This window comes from Lytechinus pictus, chromosome 18, assembly GCF_037042905.1.
Source record: "Lytechinus pictus isolate F3 Inbred chromosome 18, Lp3.0, whole genome shotgun sequence".
Classification (NCBI taxonomy): Eukaryota; Metazoa; Echinodermata; class Echinoidea; order Temnopleuroida; family Toxopneustidae; genus Lytechinus; species Lytechinus pictus.
In genome coordinates, this window is record NC_087262.1 from 24,409,415 (window position 1) to 24,426,792 (window position 17,378).

Here is a 17,378-nt window from a genome sequence, read left to right on the forward strand (position 1 = left end):
GAATATCTTTCACTTGAGAGTCAAAGAGAAGATGCAAATGATATGTTATACGGTTGATTTAGCCTGAATACTGACCACGTTCTTTTCTCTTCTCTACCAGATATTATTATTTATTTTACATAGTTTGATTGAAGCTTCGATACGGTCCTTTCTTCTATTCTTTTATTTCTTTTATCTCTTAATTCCTTCTATTCTCCTCTTCGTGTTGTTATTGTTGTCGCCGTTTTTGCTGTTGTTCTTCTCCTTATTATTTTTCTTCCTCATCCTTTTCTTCCGTCTCCTTCTCCTCCTCCTCCCCTTTCATCTTCTATTCCTCCTCCTTCTTCTCCTTCTCATTCTTCTTCTTCTTCGTTATATTCTTGTATATATTATCTATATATCTTATTTATTGGTAATAGTAAATTCTGATTTTTTTTTCTTACCATTTTGTTATCTTCATTCTGTATGTCGAGGACCCCACTGGAAATAAGCTTTCGAGCTTTCGTGGGTCATCCTGTGCAAGCCTGTTGTTATCAGATCAATCAATCAATCAATCAATCTTAATTACGCGAACTGCGCATGCTCACACGCTGATGGGCGCCGGGCGAAAAGAGTGTTGCTGGGTGGATGTGATGTGGATTGTGGACTAGAAATTTGGATTTTATGTGTAAGTCAAATATGTTATTCTTCATTTCCCACAACAACGAAACAATCATAGTTGATAGTTTCTAACTAACAGTTCAACAGTGATGGCCTTTAATGTGGTGGCGATAATTGATTTGAAGGCCCAATTTTTGTTACCGGCTTGAAATTACCTTGGCTTGGCCTTTTCCAACAGAACACACGTCAGCCGAATCTTTCTTGTGCCGTGTGGGAATTGTGAATTATGCAAAAAATTGTGTCGAGATGTAGATCTAAATTTGGAATTAATGATAATTATACCCGAGTCAGATTGTAGCTCAAACTGCCTTTTTCCTGTTTCGATCATTATTTTTGTTCCATACTGATGTTTATCGGGAGTTTTTTTTGTGAGTTGTGTCTGCACGTCTGCTTAGTTTTCTCAGTCAACTCGATTTCTGTGCAATTGTTTGCTCTGACCTTTGGACAAAAGTGGGTCATGCATGCATGGTGTACGTGCTCGAGTGGAGTGTGAATATGGCGCTAGTCAGCGACTGAAGATGGAAAGGGGGTGGTGAACGTTGGTTGTTGAATGTTTCCGCCATTATTTACTGGTTGTGCTCTCTTTTGTTTGTGAAAAAAGTGTTCCATTAATTAAGCAAAGCCAAGGCAAAGGCTTTCACTTAACTTTTTACATAATTGTAGCCTATTTGTAAATTGTACTTGTAGGTTAAACTTTTCAAGACTCGTCATCGATCATCGGGGCCGGGCCTAGTCTTGAGGACGCAATGATGATGACTTTTAAAATCCTGTCATATACTTCTTCATCATTGACGTCTTGAACAGGCCTAGGCCTACATAGACATTGTAAGAGAACGAAGACTCGAAGTAAACAGATGGATTTCCCTAGGAAATCCATCTTTTCATAACAGAATCATGTGAAATACGTTTATTTTATTAATTTCTTCACCTTCCTACGCCTAATGCGTAGGAAGGTTTTGAAAAATGTTAGATAAAAATGTAAAAAAATAAAGGTTTCTTTAATACCTAACTGATGCAGCGTAGACCCCTCGATCCACATGTAAACAACGGAAATACAATAGCGTCGACCCTTGAACCGCTTATGTATGACGTACTTCCAGCTAGCAATGCCGTTTTGAAGAACAATTTATAGATAAAAATTATTATTTTACAAATACTAAAATTTATTATGTAATTATAAATAATTGGTATAATACTAAAAATTATTTATAATTACGTAATAAATTTTAGTATTTGTGATATAATAATTTTTATCTATAAATTGTTCTTCAAAACGGCATTGCTAGCCGGAAGTACTTCATACATAAGCGGTTCAAGGGTCTACGCGGCATCAGTTAGGTAAGAAACCTTTATTTTTTTACATTTTTATCTAACATTTTTTAAAACCTTCCTACGCATTAGGCGTAGGAAGGTGAAGAAATTAATAAAATAAACGTATTTCATGCGATTCTGTTATGAAAAGATGATTTCCTAGGGAAATCCGTCTTTGTTTACTTCGTTCTCTTACATGTCTATGAAGGCCTGTTCAAGACGTCAATGATGAAGAAGTATATGACAGGATTTTAAAAGTCATCATCATTGCGTCCTCAAGACTAGGCCGGGCCAGGGGGTTGGAATAATTCATCTTTTTTTCAAATAAAACTTAAGCAAACAAAAATTTTCAGCACCATATTTCCCACTGGCACTAGGTCTAGGATCTACATCAGTTCTTCATTTTAATCATCCATCGATTGCTGAATCCAAGTTCTTTTCCATGAAAAAAAAAATCTGCAACCAGTGACACGAGACAAGTTGAGATCTTGACCTGGATCTAGTCAACATTCTTCCATACAACGATGATAACGATTGATGAAAGGATCCATCCACGATCCACCAACTTACCAACAAAAACAAATGATTTCCCAAGAGACGACTGGAAGATGTACATGTAGATCTACAGGACTATCGTCTCTTCCGCACGATGCTGTTGAAAATTAATGTATGCATTGAACATTAGATCTTAGACATCTAGATTTTTAAAAATTTAATAACTATTTGATTTTAAAAATGAGAAAGTGGGATTGCCAATCCTGTTGTAGAGGTAACTTTGTATATAAAATCTTTTGGGACCACACATGGACATGTATTGTAGGAGCAATTTTATGCAGAGGAAGAGGTAAAATGTTTTGCATACCAGTAATCTGGTCTAAAAATTGCTCTTATTTGGATGAAAATCATTTGACTTATGAAACTAGACCTGTGGACTTGTTAGAATTACCAGTAACTGTAGATACCTGACAAACCTGTTACACAACCAAGGTTTCTCAGGAATGAACAAATTCTGCTGCTGTGTATGCTGACCTTAGCCAAGATTAGATCCCGGATTAGATTGTATTCTGTGTAAAAGAAAATTGCATTGTAAGGCTTCACATCAATCATCAATTTCATATTCTTGGTGGCCCGAAAAGCAAATTTGGTGGCCCTAAAACAATAGAAAACATTACAGTTTATTAAAACTTTGGTAGCCCAACTGGGCCACCAATTGCAGGCTTTAACAGGATTTTGGTGGCCCAACTCTCATTTTGGTCGCCCCTGGTCGAGCCCTAGCATATGAATTATTATGAGTATAATTTTTTTCAAGAGGAAAAATCTGAAACCTTTGCACTGGAACCAACTAGATTTTTGCAGCCCTTGACACATTTGTTATGAGACAAGAGTCAGCAAATTACCTGTTGGTATTTTTGTCTTAAAATGAAATCAAAGTCAGATGTTTCAACTACAGTACTCTAGGACAATTCAGGAAAGGTCAGGTCAATAATCAATTGTGCCACATGGTCATCAACATGAAGACCATTTACAAAGACAGGAAACCTGGCAGCAATCGCAAGACAGACAATAGGCTGTATTCCTTTGATTTGATCCATATTCACACGACAATTGCTTCTTCGTGTACACCCGACTGACCCGAGATGTTATTTTTTAGGTTTTTCAATAGTGCACGAATTGAACCTATTGCACAGTTTCCACAATGCACAATAATACTCCTGCACTTTGTGACCTCCATCATCATCATCATCATCCTCATACAGGAAGAAGCCGTTAGTCTATTATTCTTGGTCACTGCTTCTTGGTTCGTCAATCTAATATCTGGTTATTTGCATGCAGAGGAGTGATGTACAATGTACATAGTCTTGAGCAGTGAGCGATACTCCTCCTTGTAACATGTTTGCAAATTTACCTTTTTTGTTACTGGTACGTAGGTGAATTTATCTCTTGTTCAGACAACTATATTTCCCAGCAAGCTACATGTACATGTATTCCAGTATTGGATTATCTTTGAAAATTTTGGGATGATGAAGATTGCTCCGATGGTGTAAATTCTCTGGATCAGAAAAAGCAGGAGATTTTCGAAAAGTCAGGCTGATTGCACCTTAAACTACAGTGGAGATGATTCTGATAGAAATTTCTGTTTCTAGTCTATTATCAAGGAACTTTTTCAGTTTCCTCTGATTGGACTTGTTAACCTATTTACATGTAATTGTGTGACTGCATGTGGTAATTTTCTTCTGGATTTTTCTTGACGATGTTTACAACCTCCTCTTGGACCATCTACATTTGTACATACATGTATGCAGGCTTAGGTAAGCTTGGAGCTGTACATGACGTGTATAAAGGTGACAAGGTCATCATTTGTTGATAGTGGTTAGCACATTTTTAGAAAACATTGTCATATCCTTTTTTTTTAATTCCCTTTCAAACTTGACCTGAAATGGAAATTATGTGTTATCATAGGAAATGTACACAGCATCATCTTCAAGGGCCCGTTTCATAAAGAGTTGCAACTGTTGTAACTTTGCCATTATGACAACTACCATGGCAACCTTGATTTTGATTGGCTGCTGAGCCCTGTTGCTATTGTAGTTGCCATAATGACAAAGTTACAACAGTTTTAACTCTTTATGAAATGGGCCCCAAATCTGTTTTTGCAACTTAGGTAAATATTTATTCAATGAATTTAAATTAAAGTAAAGAACCAATTAAACCAAACCATATTTTCTGTTTTGATTTACCTGTAAATGGAAAATCCCTGTCCTGGTTTTTTTTCTTATACTGTGTACAGCATTACACATTAAAAGGAAATGATACATGTATATATGTAGAAGAAAAAAAGAACAAGTTTTTATACTTTACCTTTCTGTAGGGTTACATGTGAAAACACATACATGTAAGGAAAGGTGGGGGCATGTCTGCTGCTCCATGAACAGTGTACTGTACAAACAACAAGAGGATATTTGATCACTATCAAGTCAAACTTAGATTTAGATATTTTCAGTGTTTTGCTTGCTTGATTTTTTTTATTTGTAACACTAATTTTATTAATAGGCCCTACATAATCATTTCAGGCAGTAGCACCCATGTAAGCATGATTTTTTTTTTCAAATGTTTTTTAATAATCCTCTTATATCTGTACATAGGTAACTGTATGTGCAGTGTATATGTATGCCTGGAAATGGTATACATTTTTCTCCTAAAACAATTCTTTTTCCAAAACAATTATTCATTGAATATCTTGATTTATGTACATGTAAAGGTATGTACCTGTATTTGTAGTTTGCTCTTTAGCACAGTATTTGTATCTTGTTAGTCAGATTCTTGGCTTATATTGATTTATGAAAATCAAGATAAAATATTGTGAAGAAATTCTATAATTGCCTCTTTTTTCTGCCAAATTTGTATCCAGTGAAGTGAATCCACCGTTGACCACCAGCCTTCATTCCAGTTTAAGACAATCTGCTTCCAGCAACCTCCATCCCAGCGTCACGGTATGGACATCTCGCATCAGAAGACAGTTCTTCACAACCTGGAGCTGAGGTTGGCCCACATCCGTGCTGCCCTGTCAGAGCTCACTGATATTCAAACTGAACTGCAGAAAAATGCCACAGAGGTAAGAAAGGGATTTTGAAAATCCATTTTACTGCACGCACTAGTGTATGTTGCAGTTAATTTTTACAAGATAACCTATTTTTAAAAAGAATTTTGTATTTATGAAACATCTTAGTATTGAATTGATTATTTTGGAAGATGAGTGTCAATTCAGCCATGTATACTCTTGCAGGTGGTTTCTATTTACTGACACCCTGATTTCTGACACCCCTTTTCCCCAGTCACTTTTGTACACGTGAATATTCATTAGTGCCTCATGTATTTTTCGTCAAAAAGAGGCGTGGCCAAATTTCCTTTCTTTGATTGGCTTTTATTACTATTGAATGTCCATTAGCCATCAACATGATCTTTGTATTACTGATTTCCCCTTTTCACTGCGCGAAGAAAACAAACTTTTTCACAAAATGATAATGCTCGTTTAACTTTTAGCGAGAAAATTTAGAAATGAGTAATTAAAGATCTCTGATGTGTGGTTTTCAATCCTGGGATATTCAAATGTTATGAATCTGACAAATATTTGTTCTCATTACCAAGTTTGGGGAGGATGTAACAGGGTCGAACATTTTTGTTTTCAAGTCATTGTGTCTCGTCGTTGCTTGCTAAATGGGCATAATCACACGTGTGCAAATGACAAAAAGGGAAACCATGTCCAAGCATGGCTTGGCAGTCGACTAGTCAGCAGCAACATTTTGTCTATTTGGTGAGTAGAATACCGGTAAAATAATAATAATAAGAATACTGCATTGTTGTTATCCGTAACCAACCAGGTGGCTTGGCGGCCAGCCTTGGCATATCCTGGCCCAGCAGGGATGGCAGATCGCTAGGGCAGGACCCTGGTACAGTATACCATTCTTGCCCACGCACAAAGAAGCGTTGATGGCTAATGGATATTCAATAGCAATAAAAGCCAATCACAGAAAATGAATTTAGCCACACCTCTTTTTGATGAAAAATACATGAGACACTAATGAATATTCACTCCATGTACACTACATGAATGTAGAGATTGGACTATAACCAGACTTTCTTATTGATTGCAGGGTAGCTATTTCATTTCCATAACTGGCAGGCCCTTCTTAACATTTCATTATTATCCCAGGCTTGGGGCTTGGCTACCTTGAATAGCACTTGACCAGAGCAAATAACGTATATATGCCAATACATGTATGCCTACATGTACATGGAGAACATGTACATTGTTTTGATTACCATACTGCAATGCTGTACAGCAGCTGTGTTTGTTCATGTACATGTACATGGCAAAACATTGAAAATTATACCAGATAGCGTACTTACCCGTGATAGTGTCCATTTTGGAAAGAAAATGTACTGTCAGTCTTGATTTCACCATGTTGCTCTCGTGACTGAGTTTAGGGAACCAGTTTTTTTTTTTTTTTTTTACAACTGTACATGTATTTAGTGTCATGCCCAAAATGACACAAACCTTGATATTTTCTGTTTACGTGACTGATCATGTGACTTCCTTTTGGGCTTCCCTGACAGGATATGAGCGAAGATACGTACCTCCTCTGCCAAAAAACAAACTTAATCGAAGTATTTTCTTGACTCAAGGCCATACAAGTATATTTTGTGACCTGTTCACAATTTTACTTGTACATAAATGTTAGCATTGAAATGGGAAAATTGAACATTGTATTAAAAAAGATTATTTTTTATTATCATTTAGGTTTGAAAAATATAAACCAGAATGAGGATAATGAGCAAGAACTTTACCAGATTCCATAGTTTCAAAGAATGGAAAGAAAAATAAAAGTTCAATGAAAGAAAGGAAATTTTTATGAAATAAGAGGTGGTTTGTTGAAGATGACTTGACTACAGTGGTGCCCAAAAAGTTAGTGAACCCCACCAGAAAATGAGCTTATTTAAAGTGTTCAAGTACTGCCATGTGTTTGAGATAATAATGTTTATACTACAATTTATACAGGCACCTCTTCCACTAAGAGCACATGAGGGCCTGCTTATATTTAATAACATAAAACAGACAGAAGAAAAATTCTGCTACTTGTACATGTAGCCTAATGATTTATAAAATTGCCTCTGTAATCCAGTGATAAGCATTGATGGCTTCAATATTCACCTTGCGATAGGGCATTCCCCACTTCACCCCTTGATTAGTCCTCCTGAAAGTCCTGAACACTCCCATAAAGAACATGTTTGCAGAAGCTGCCTTATTAGGAATTATGGGTTAATTGTAACCAGATTTTGCTCCATAAAGTACATCACATGACCACAATGTTACCAGGGTGACAAAAGCTCTTATCTCGCATTCTGGGGAAAATAAGTTTTTCTCCTTTTTTTTCATGACATCTAGATAAACCAATCAGTTGATAATGATATCATAGCCCCCTACATGTAGATATATCTTGGAGGATGAAATTAATTTGCCACGTGAAATGGGAGACTGTCCTTCTGATAGTGAATTGTCTCAGTGTTATATCAGCTATATTGGTCTTTTTTCTCACATATGATGTTTTGTTTCGCCATCAGCGGCATGATATATCATAAACATTCCATTCAGGAAATCCTTTGATCTTGGGGAAAAAATGGTGTAAAATTACACTGGGAAATAGAGTTAATCATGTACATGTTGCGGATCCATATGAACTGTGTATGTACTTGTATTGAAAGTTCAATGTTCATTCTTTGGTATGTATCCTCAGAAGTTGGCTGTGTGTTTGTGTTCTGACATCTTTATTGGATACATGTAAGATCAATTTCAGCATAAAATTGATTTTCTTTATAAAATTGACAAATTTGTTAATGTGTTTCTTAATACAGATTGTTAAATTTCATCGTCCTTACATAATCTTTTGCCCCCATAGTCTAGAAACATTATCTATGTCATATTGATGTCATTATCTATGTGAATAATTTTTACCCTACAGTCCAAGAACAACATCCAGGCCAACTTCAGTCGTCAGCTAGAGAACCTGCGGACCAGAGAGGTTTACCTTGTAAATCAAGTGGACACACTGCTTCAGGTCAAGCAAGAACACCTTCATCTCCAAGCCAATAGCTTGAAGAAGGAACTTGGAGCTCTCCAGGCCCTGCAGGAACATACCAGGTCTGCCAAGAAAGCCGTTGACTTACAGGACATTGAAGACATCATGAAGAGGTATTGTCAGAGAGATTGATGTTAACTATATTGGGTTTTGTCAGATCTTTCTGAATATTGAAATCATATTGTTAGAGCAGGAATTCTGTTATATTGTGGTAAAAGAATAAGTGATTGCCAAGCCAAGAGGTGTTACTTTCTTACAGGAAAACTGTTGATACGTACTGTAATCAAATATATCTTGAAGATGTATTTTGTTGGACATACAGTGTAGAGTTTTGTGGCAAAAATTTGGTATGACAAAATCCTTAGGGAGCATTAAAATCATTTTTAAAGCTGGAATTCTTTTCTACTTTAGTAAAATAAAAATAAACAATTTGATAAGCAAAGAGTCATTACTTTGTTACTAGTGTAGACATCAGGAACATATTGATAACAGATCGCTTTGCATCTTGTTTAGAATTGAACTTTTCCACTCTTCATGTGCCTTTTCTCACCTGTTAAATAGTGAATTTTGTAAATTGCCATTGCAATGTACAGAGACCACCTACACAAAGGTTTTAGCCTGAATAGATATCAATAAAACTCTGCATTCTTTTTAAAGTGTTCAAACAAATGGGTCAACTTACATGTATTACACTTGAATTGTAAACAAATGTGCATAACATTGCTGGTGCATAATACACCTTAGTTTTAGAAGAAGAAAAAGGATTTTAAAAAGATTAAGTTTTATTGGCAAAGTCTTGACATCATGATTATTTCATTGTGATGTCATTCTTTTTTAAATTATGATGTCCCAAGTGGTTTCTCTTTGAAATATTTCACAGCATTTACCCGGTATGTTATTCTTCAATTTTCTATTGATCTGTTTACAGATTCCAAGAATTTCACCTTGAACCGGAGGAAAATGGAATTCTAGAGTTTGTGAGTGATCCCAAATGCCTCAAGAAATGTATATTGACCTATGGAAGCATCAATCCAAAGCGCTTTTGCCCTTCCAAAGATGATGTACAAGCCGAACCAAGACAGGTATGTAATGCTAATTGATGTTATTATGGGTTTAACAATGTAGGCCAGTTACATGAACTGAAATGAGTCACATGTGCAATGTTTAGTTTTGCACTAACATGTACCAACAGTGCAGAAGAACAAATAGCATATGCTCTAAATATGCATATGATATATTGTTATGTGATTATATGTGCATGGCTTTATTGGCCTAGAGTATATGAAACAAGGATTTTATAATGTTTATACAAGAGGGGTGCAATATACCTTTTGGTGTGATGTTTGAAGGAAGTTTACAGCACTCATCTGTGTATTATTTGTGTGTTGCAGGATTGTCATCAGATTTTAGTAGCAAAGAAAGATCGATTGTGAGAATTGAATTCGTTACCCCAACTTAAAAATATAATACATTGAATGGGTTAGTATTCAATGGAATTATGTCAAGTTTAAAAATTCTGGAGGTATTTCTTTAATCAAATTCCATTCTGTACATACAGTTGCTTTAAACATGATAGGTACATCGATTCTTTGTACATTATAATACAATGCATAAATTCCAGAGTAAGCCTAACCCAAAATAAAAATAGTGGGGAAACCAATACTTGATATGATGATGCAAATGTTTGAAAATTTTTATGATATGACCTTGATGTCTTTCACTGATAGATTATGGCACCATTTGAGAAGTATGCATGTGACAAGGTTTGGTTGACACCAAACGGTAGCAGTGGGATCAAGAATGGTACTAGACACACAGTCTTTCCCATCTTCCAGGAGAACCAGGATGCAGAAGGCTGGTTGGCCAACGATAATGGTAAATTGTCTCGTCTTCTTGTAAAAGGGAATGTGCACCCTGACAATAAATGGTTTTCAATAGAAGCAAAGGGAAATATATGATTGGAGATTTTTCACGTCCCTTCTCCAATTAATGGTGATGGTCAAAGTGGTCTTTAGCATCTTGTATGGTCCTTCTCAGGATTCACCCTTGCACTCTTTCTTTTCTGGTTACTATGAATCACTGAGCAGCCCTTGGGGATAATAATCTCTATCTTTTGCTGTCTATGACGAATGTGTGTTTTCTTCATTTTTCCTCATGGACTGTTGTTCATTTTGCATTTTATTGTATTTTTTAAATAAAAATAGTTCCATCTATACAGGAATGTAAGTTTCAAAAATTCAGATTTTCTTGAGGATTTTCAAAAATGGCATCGAAACATTAAGATAGCAAACTAGGTATTCTTGACTTTGATTGGTCTTATGGTAATAGAGTAAGAGAAGGGGTCTTTATGATTCCGGTGGTGCAGACTGAATTTAGAGGGCATTTTTTAAAGCTTCTAAATTAAATTTCATTAATCAAGATAGATATTCAATCTCTGTCCCATACAGACATTCCAGTGATGGAGACATGCCAGAGTGAGAAGAGTGACGAGGACCAAGATTCCTTCGTCATGATCCCTAAGGAGTATGAACAGAGCACACGTAGTACCATCTTGTCTCAGTTTGCTAGTATCCTAAACTCACCAAACATCCAGTGGATCCGCCGAACCCCAAAGACTGATGGCAGTGGAGCAAGCTGCCAGCAACATAACAAGCCTGTCTACTAGTAAGTATCCTATTAGCTCACTCGAAGCCACTGTGTCACAGCTATTTTGAACAGTACCATTTCAGTTATGTATAATTTGCATATAATATTTAATGACTGACCAATGCAGAAATACAATATTGAAAAACTCAGTTTAAGGCTAACCCAAGTAGTCACAGCAGACAATGATTTGAATCAAGTATTACTGAACATCTTGCCTGAGTTTCAGGTCATATGACCAAGGTAAAAGGTCATTTAGGGTCAATGAACTTAGATCATGTTGGGGGAAATCAACATCAATGATTTTTTTTTAATTTAATGATTTTACCTAATTTTGTGAAAGCACGATATGATGCTGAAAAATCACATATTTTTAAGTTATACATACAAAAACTTGAGTTGTCATTTTATTTGAACACACCTTGAGATCGTTACCACAACCTGCACTTTAAACCTACAATGTACATGTAACTTTGTTTAAGTCAAATCTCTTGGGACCAGAAATATCTGTTTGATTTTGAAATTTGACTTAAAAGAGATACCTAACACATATTTTTAATAATCTGGTCTAAAAACTTGCTTCGACTGTGGCGTTTATTCGACTTATAAAAAATGGAAGGTTGACTATAAAGGCAGTGTTACCCGTTTAAATGGATTATATTTGTTTACCTGAATAGTAATCCAATGATTGTTTGTTTTTTTTGGTAAACATTGCAGTAGCCCATCAGGAGGAACTAAGGGTTGGTTGAAGAAGGAGACATGTCACCCAAGTCAAGTACCAGTAAAGGTAAACAAACTCAAATTGTTCAAGTTCTCAATATAAGAGAAATGACTCAATTTTCTGTTAATTCCAGAACATTTGGGGAGTGTTTCATCAATATTTTCATCCAACAAGTTGTTAGATCTCACATTTTTCCTTGATTTTGATTGGTTGAGAAGCACTGTTACTGTGGTAACTGTTGGATAAAATACGACTTCTTAGATAAAACATTTGACAAGTCCTCTCATGAAACGCTACCCAGGAATCTATAGAAGGCCAATCTATGAATGATGTACATTGTGGAACCTTCTTGAAGTAATTTCTGTTTTCTAGTTCATGAAGTAAAGTAAAAACGAAAAAAAAATGGGGATGGGATATACAAAAATGTTGATTATTTTGGGGATATGCCCAGAAGTAAAAGATTATTGAAATTATTAAAAAACTTGTTGTCTGTGGAATAATCTAAAATAATTCAGTTTTAGAAGAAAATCAGAAAGTATATCATTTCATTGATTATACTAATTACATGTAGAATTACCCTGTTGTGATTTATCTTTATTGTAAGACCAAACATTTATTTGAAAGAGAAACCAATCACAGTTTTGATTTCATTTGGATCAATTTTTTAAGGAGGATTAAGGTGCAATGCTATTACTGGGGGGGGGGGTTAAGATGAAATTATTCCTCTGTTAAATATAATGATTTTTATTTGGTTGCATCACTTTACTCTCGAAGATAAAAAATAGTAAAGAATTTAAATCTACTGATTGAAGGAAGTAGCTTTAAGTGTCGAGATTTGACTCCAACTGGTGAATTAATTCAGATTCTGGTATTTTCCATTTTTTTCCACAGCCCATTGAAATAGAGGATCTGGCAGAGATGGCCTGTGTACAGGACACTCCATCTGGTGCTCCGAGTCCATGTGGCCCCAAGACAAGACCTAGACAACGTACCCAGCGCAACCAGAAGAACACATGCTGCTCATCCAAACCGGTCCAGGCCACGACCACTGGTGTCAACATTGATGACGTCTGCAAAGGTAACGAGAAGTGCAAGACGTTTGACGAGTGCCTCTGTGATGAGAACTGTGCTGATACTGCAAAGGGTGGCTTTGATGGCTTGCCAGAATCTTCCAAGAACCGATGGCTCTCTAAGGGACAAGCTGAAGAGGAGAATCGAGCTCAGGGGGCCAAGGATGCGAGACCAGATGAAGAGTTACCGAAGGAAGACTTCGTCAAAGAATGGCTCGCCAAAAAGACCGCCCCTGAAGAAGGCTACGAGTCAGTGATAATTTCATCCTTCCTGAAGTGGCAACTAGAGGAGAAACCAGCTTGGTTGAAGAAAGGGGATTTTGCCCAAAAGAAGTCAGACCAAACCTCTATCAGCCAGTGGCTCTTCAAGAAAACCAAAGCTCCAACAGAGCCGATGGTTGTCGACAACAAAGAGATCTGTGAGGATGCCCCTATGAAGACCGAATGGTTGCTTCCGAGGTCACCTGCCTCTGATGGCCCTGCTCTGAAGGTACCCACGCATGATTCCACTTCCTGGCTTCTGAAGGGAAAGAATGAAAACTTGCCACAAGAATCGAAGATGGACACCAACCAAGATGGCTTACAGGAAAAGTGGCTCATCAAACAAACCACTGGTGGATTCGCCCTTCCAACTAACAGTGGATTCCCTTTCGCAAATATCCCCAAAGGCATCAATCAGTGGTTGAAGCAGTAGAGCAGTTATAATTTTGAAAGGATTCTGGGTTAGATAAGATGGTTTATGTTGCCTCTATGTCCATTATATAGCCCAGTCCATTCTGAATAATCATCTCCAATTAATCAAATTATATGGCATTTTCCTTTCTTTGAACCTGTCCACCTGGAGTTCAATCTACGGAACTATTTCTGAGAATATGAACAAGGCCTTTCTGATAATATGAACAAGGCCTATCTGATTTATAAGATGAGAAAAGGGCAAAGAGCAGACTGAATTTTAGCACTTGCTGTAAAACTGCATATGACATGTAGGAAGCTAAATTCATGTACCTTCATTATTGAATGGAATACAACACTTTATCTATATTCCAGAGAGGGACTTCATTTCTTGTAACCTTCTTAGATGTAACCTCTTATTTTATAACCGTTAAAAGCAGTCTGTTATAGTGTTGCATAATTACCCAGGCTGTAGCAGAACAGCATGCTGTGTCTCAAGTAATAGATTATATCCGGGTTCCCATTCACCTCACGTTATGTTCTCATGTATGTTGAGTGCAACACAGTAGAAATTAATAATATCATTATTGGACGAATATTTAAATCAGGGATATTTTTGGTGTGATGGTTGTGATGTCAATGATTGATTTACAGCTTAATGTCCTGTCATATGGTCCTCAACCTCAATGCCGTGCTAAATGACATAAGGTTTTTATTATGGTTTAGGGTCTCTGTTCTCATAGTTTGTGATTAAATCTTCCTTGGAACTATCTTGGCTTTTTTCATCACATTTATGCTGCATATTCCCAAATTTGATGTTCCATTTTGTGAAGAATATCCATGGCATCAGTGATAATGTATGGGTAAAACTTCAGAAAAATAACATTGTAGGTTTAGGTCTGTGTTCTATATTCAATATGCTGGAAATTTTCTTATTTCATGCCACCTGCTTCTCTGACTAATGAAATGGAGTATCATATTGGTAGTTAGCATGGTATTTACCCTGACAAAATAAAGATAAAGTTATGTCAAATTGACCTTCAATGAATGTCAGGGAAGGAAGGCTAAACATTCTTGATTCATTTTATTAGGGAAGGGAAAAGATAATTAGAGTTTCAAGACTATTTGAGCTGATGCCCTTCTGATCTGCAGAAGCTCTATAAAGTCTTTTTAGTTTACAAGCATTGTCTTATAATCCACTAAGTGAAAAATATTGGTCCATCATTTGATTAGAATAACAAACACCCACATACAATATCATGCATCCTTTTATCAGGTCAATACATGTCATGTGCATAACTCTACAATTAAGCTTTTCTCTATCTAGGAAAAAATGTGACTGATCAGTATCAAAATATTGATTTTATTAATTTTTAAAATGTGTAAGTATTGTACCACTTGACACCAAAAATTATTTCTAAAATTTTTAATTTTAGGGGAATGGGGATTGCCACAATGAATTTTAGATGTTTTTATCTTATTTTGTATCATTTTCATCTTTTTTTCTTAAAAAAGGAATTGATGTATTTTGATAAAAACCATGAATTTCCATTGTGCTTAACCCTTGCTGCTTTGGAAGGCAATGCCTTTCTAGGCCATCCCGCAGGCTTTACCAAAGTCAACAGTTTCTCATGGTTTTTGTCTTTTTTATTACTTTTTAGACTAAATCGCATTGTTGAAATATGGGCTTCTGAAGATATTTTGTGTACCGTACTCAGAAAAGTACTCAAATATCCCTGTCAAGTGAGGGCATAACATTAACTGTATTAATGATGAATTTCAATCAAATGTAATATCTTCTTTCCATAGATATATCCAAATTAGATAAATGATTTGTGTGAAACCTGTGTGAATTATAAATGTTACTTGTGTCAATTCATTTACATTTATGATGAATGAAATGGTGTAAAAATAATTATGTTTGTTGGTGTGTATTTAAAACAGAAAAAAGATATATTTTTATCATCTGATTGAAGCATATTGCAGGTACAGGTACTTCATGTGCTCCCAGATACAAAAAAATAATGTAAATTCTCTATTAGTGTCACAATAATGACAAGATGCTGTGCATTTGTCATGTTAAACTACATATCGATATGTGACCATCAAGTACATAACCCATGATAGGGCATCAGCCAAGCTTTACAGTATTAGACATAATAGTACTTTCAGCTTCTAAAATGAAACGTGACAAGCTCTTCTGAAAGAGGAATTCTTCATCTTCATTCTTTCACAGAATTTGTTCTGGCTGCCCTATTGTGGGTTTTGAGTTGGATAGTCGCATAAAATAGTTAGGGGAGAATAATATATGTTTAGTTTCATTTCATGTTTGTTACATCCCATTTAGTTTATCTCTCGCCAGTTAAAGTGTAAAATGAATCAACTGGACTTATAAATTTAGTGAGAATGGTTTAACATCTAATCTTGGATGCTTCTTCAGCTCAACAAAATTGGATGAATCAAAGTGTATAACATTTTATCTCAAAAGCCAGTAATTTTTCGTTGCAAGGTATCACTATTTTAAAAATCTGATTTACTAATTCTCTTGAGGTTTTTATCTTATTATCATGGAAACTTCTAAGGTCAGCATTAAATAAGCTTGATAAGCTGCACCTTGCAAGTATGAATAGATTATCCCGCAGAACTTATTATACATGTACTGTATGTTGCAGTGCACAAAAAGGTAGCATTTTTCTTCTGCATATGTTTTATTTGGCGAGTCCTCAGCTTACCGTATATTCTCTTGCATTTTCATCTATCATAGGGAGCACATGGCACATAATTAACCAAAAAATAAAAATGATGAAGTGCGAATAAAGTTGTTTCATTTCATACCAAATATTCAGTTTGAATTTTGCTTTGTTGAAATTAAGTGTTGGATGATAGATTATGTTTGTACAAGAGATGGGGGTAGGGAGTTACTTTGTGTGCAAACCTTTTCACTCGAGGATAGTGGTTTGAATATGCAGCCTTAAGATCCTGACTGGACCTTGTGTATTGAAGGCCTGAAATTAAAACAAATTGTCTCAAGACACTCGGGTTGATAAGTTTCAGTCGGTATATATCTGCAGACTAGAGGTGGGGGGGGGGGGCTGCATTAGGTTCACTGACAGATGAAAGAAATTAAATGAAATTTTGAGCATTTTTAGAACAATAAAATCTATATATATCCAAAGACTGCCATATTGTTTGCATAGGTCATGTACAAGCGCTTAGATCCAGCAGGCAATGGGTTAAAACTTGTTTGTTATATTCTATAAATTGATTTTGCTGCAAGTAATTCCACCCACCACAAAGCTTGTATAGTGGTCTTGAGTTTGACCAGGCTGAAACTACATCTCTCTATCGATCAGCTTCACTCCTTGCTCTCAATCCTAGATAAACTCCATTTTGTTTCCCCTCAACCGCCATGTCTCTCACTCCCTAAAAGTAGCGTATTTTCACAATCAATATGCAGAAGCTTTCTACAATGCACTATTAAATTCCTTTTGAAAATGCAAGTCAAATCACAATGGACAGCTGAGAGGTTTTTGTTGAAAGTCGGTGGGACCAGGAGAGCAGATCGTATGAAGATTCGGACTGGACAAAAAATTGCATGTATGCCACTTCGAGTCCAGGATGATTCTGCTGTTATGATTCACAGATTTTCGACAAAGGCTGTTTTGTTACGAAGGGCTTTTGACAAAC

At 36.0% G+C, this 17,378-nt stretch overlaps 1 protein-coding gene across 17 annotated transcripts; it reads left to right on the forward strand.

Annotated features, from left to right (window-relative positions):
• The first annotated feature begins 475 nt into the window (after window positions 1-475).
• On the forward strand, window positions 476-16,530 carry LOC129282056 (nuclear receptor coactivator 4-like). 17 transcript variants are annotated; one of them, XM_064112912.1, is made up of 9 exons: window positions 647-858; window positions 4,254-4,320; window positions 5,360-5,563; window positions 8,469-8,698; window positions 9,514-9,667; window positions 10,313-10,460; window positions 11,033-11,249; window positions 11,946-12,015; window positions 12,841-16,530. In XM_064112912.1, the coding sequence occupies exons 3-9, from the start codon at window positions 5,444-5,446 to the stop codon at window positions 13,711-13,713; spliced, it is 1,812 nt and encodes a 603-aa protein (XP_063968982.1). In that variant the 5' UTR covers window positions 647-858; window positions 4,254-4,320; window positions 5,360-5,443; the 3' UTR covers window positions 13,714-16,530. The 17 variants fall into 17 exon arrangements, with proteins under 17 accessions (XP_063968966.1, XP_063968982.1, XP_063968968.1 ...); XM_064112898.1 differs by having other exon boundaries at window positions 663-858; window positions 3,879-4,259; XM_064112907.1 differs by having other exon boundaries at window positions 663-824; window positions 3,879-4,320.
• The last annotated feature ends 848 nt before the right edge of the window (window positions 16,531-17,378 follow it).

Coding starts and splice junctions, on each gene's coding strand:
- LOC129282056 (XM_064112896.1), top strand. CDS start 5,444: ATGGACATCTCGCATCAGAAGACAGTTCTTCACAACCTGGAGCTGAGG. Junction 5,564..8,468: donor TGCAGAAAAATGCCACAGAG/GTAAGAAAGGGA, acceptor TTTACCCTACAG/TCCAAGAACAACATCCAGGC. Junction 10,461..11,032: donor CTGGTTGGCCAACGATAATG/GTAAATTGTCTC, acceptor TGTCCCATACAG/ACATTCCAGTGATGGAGACA.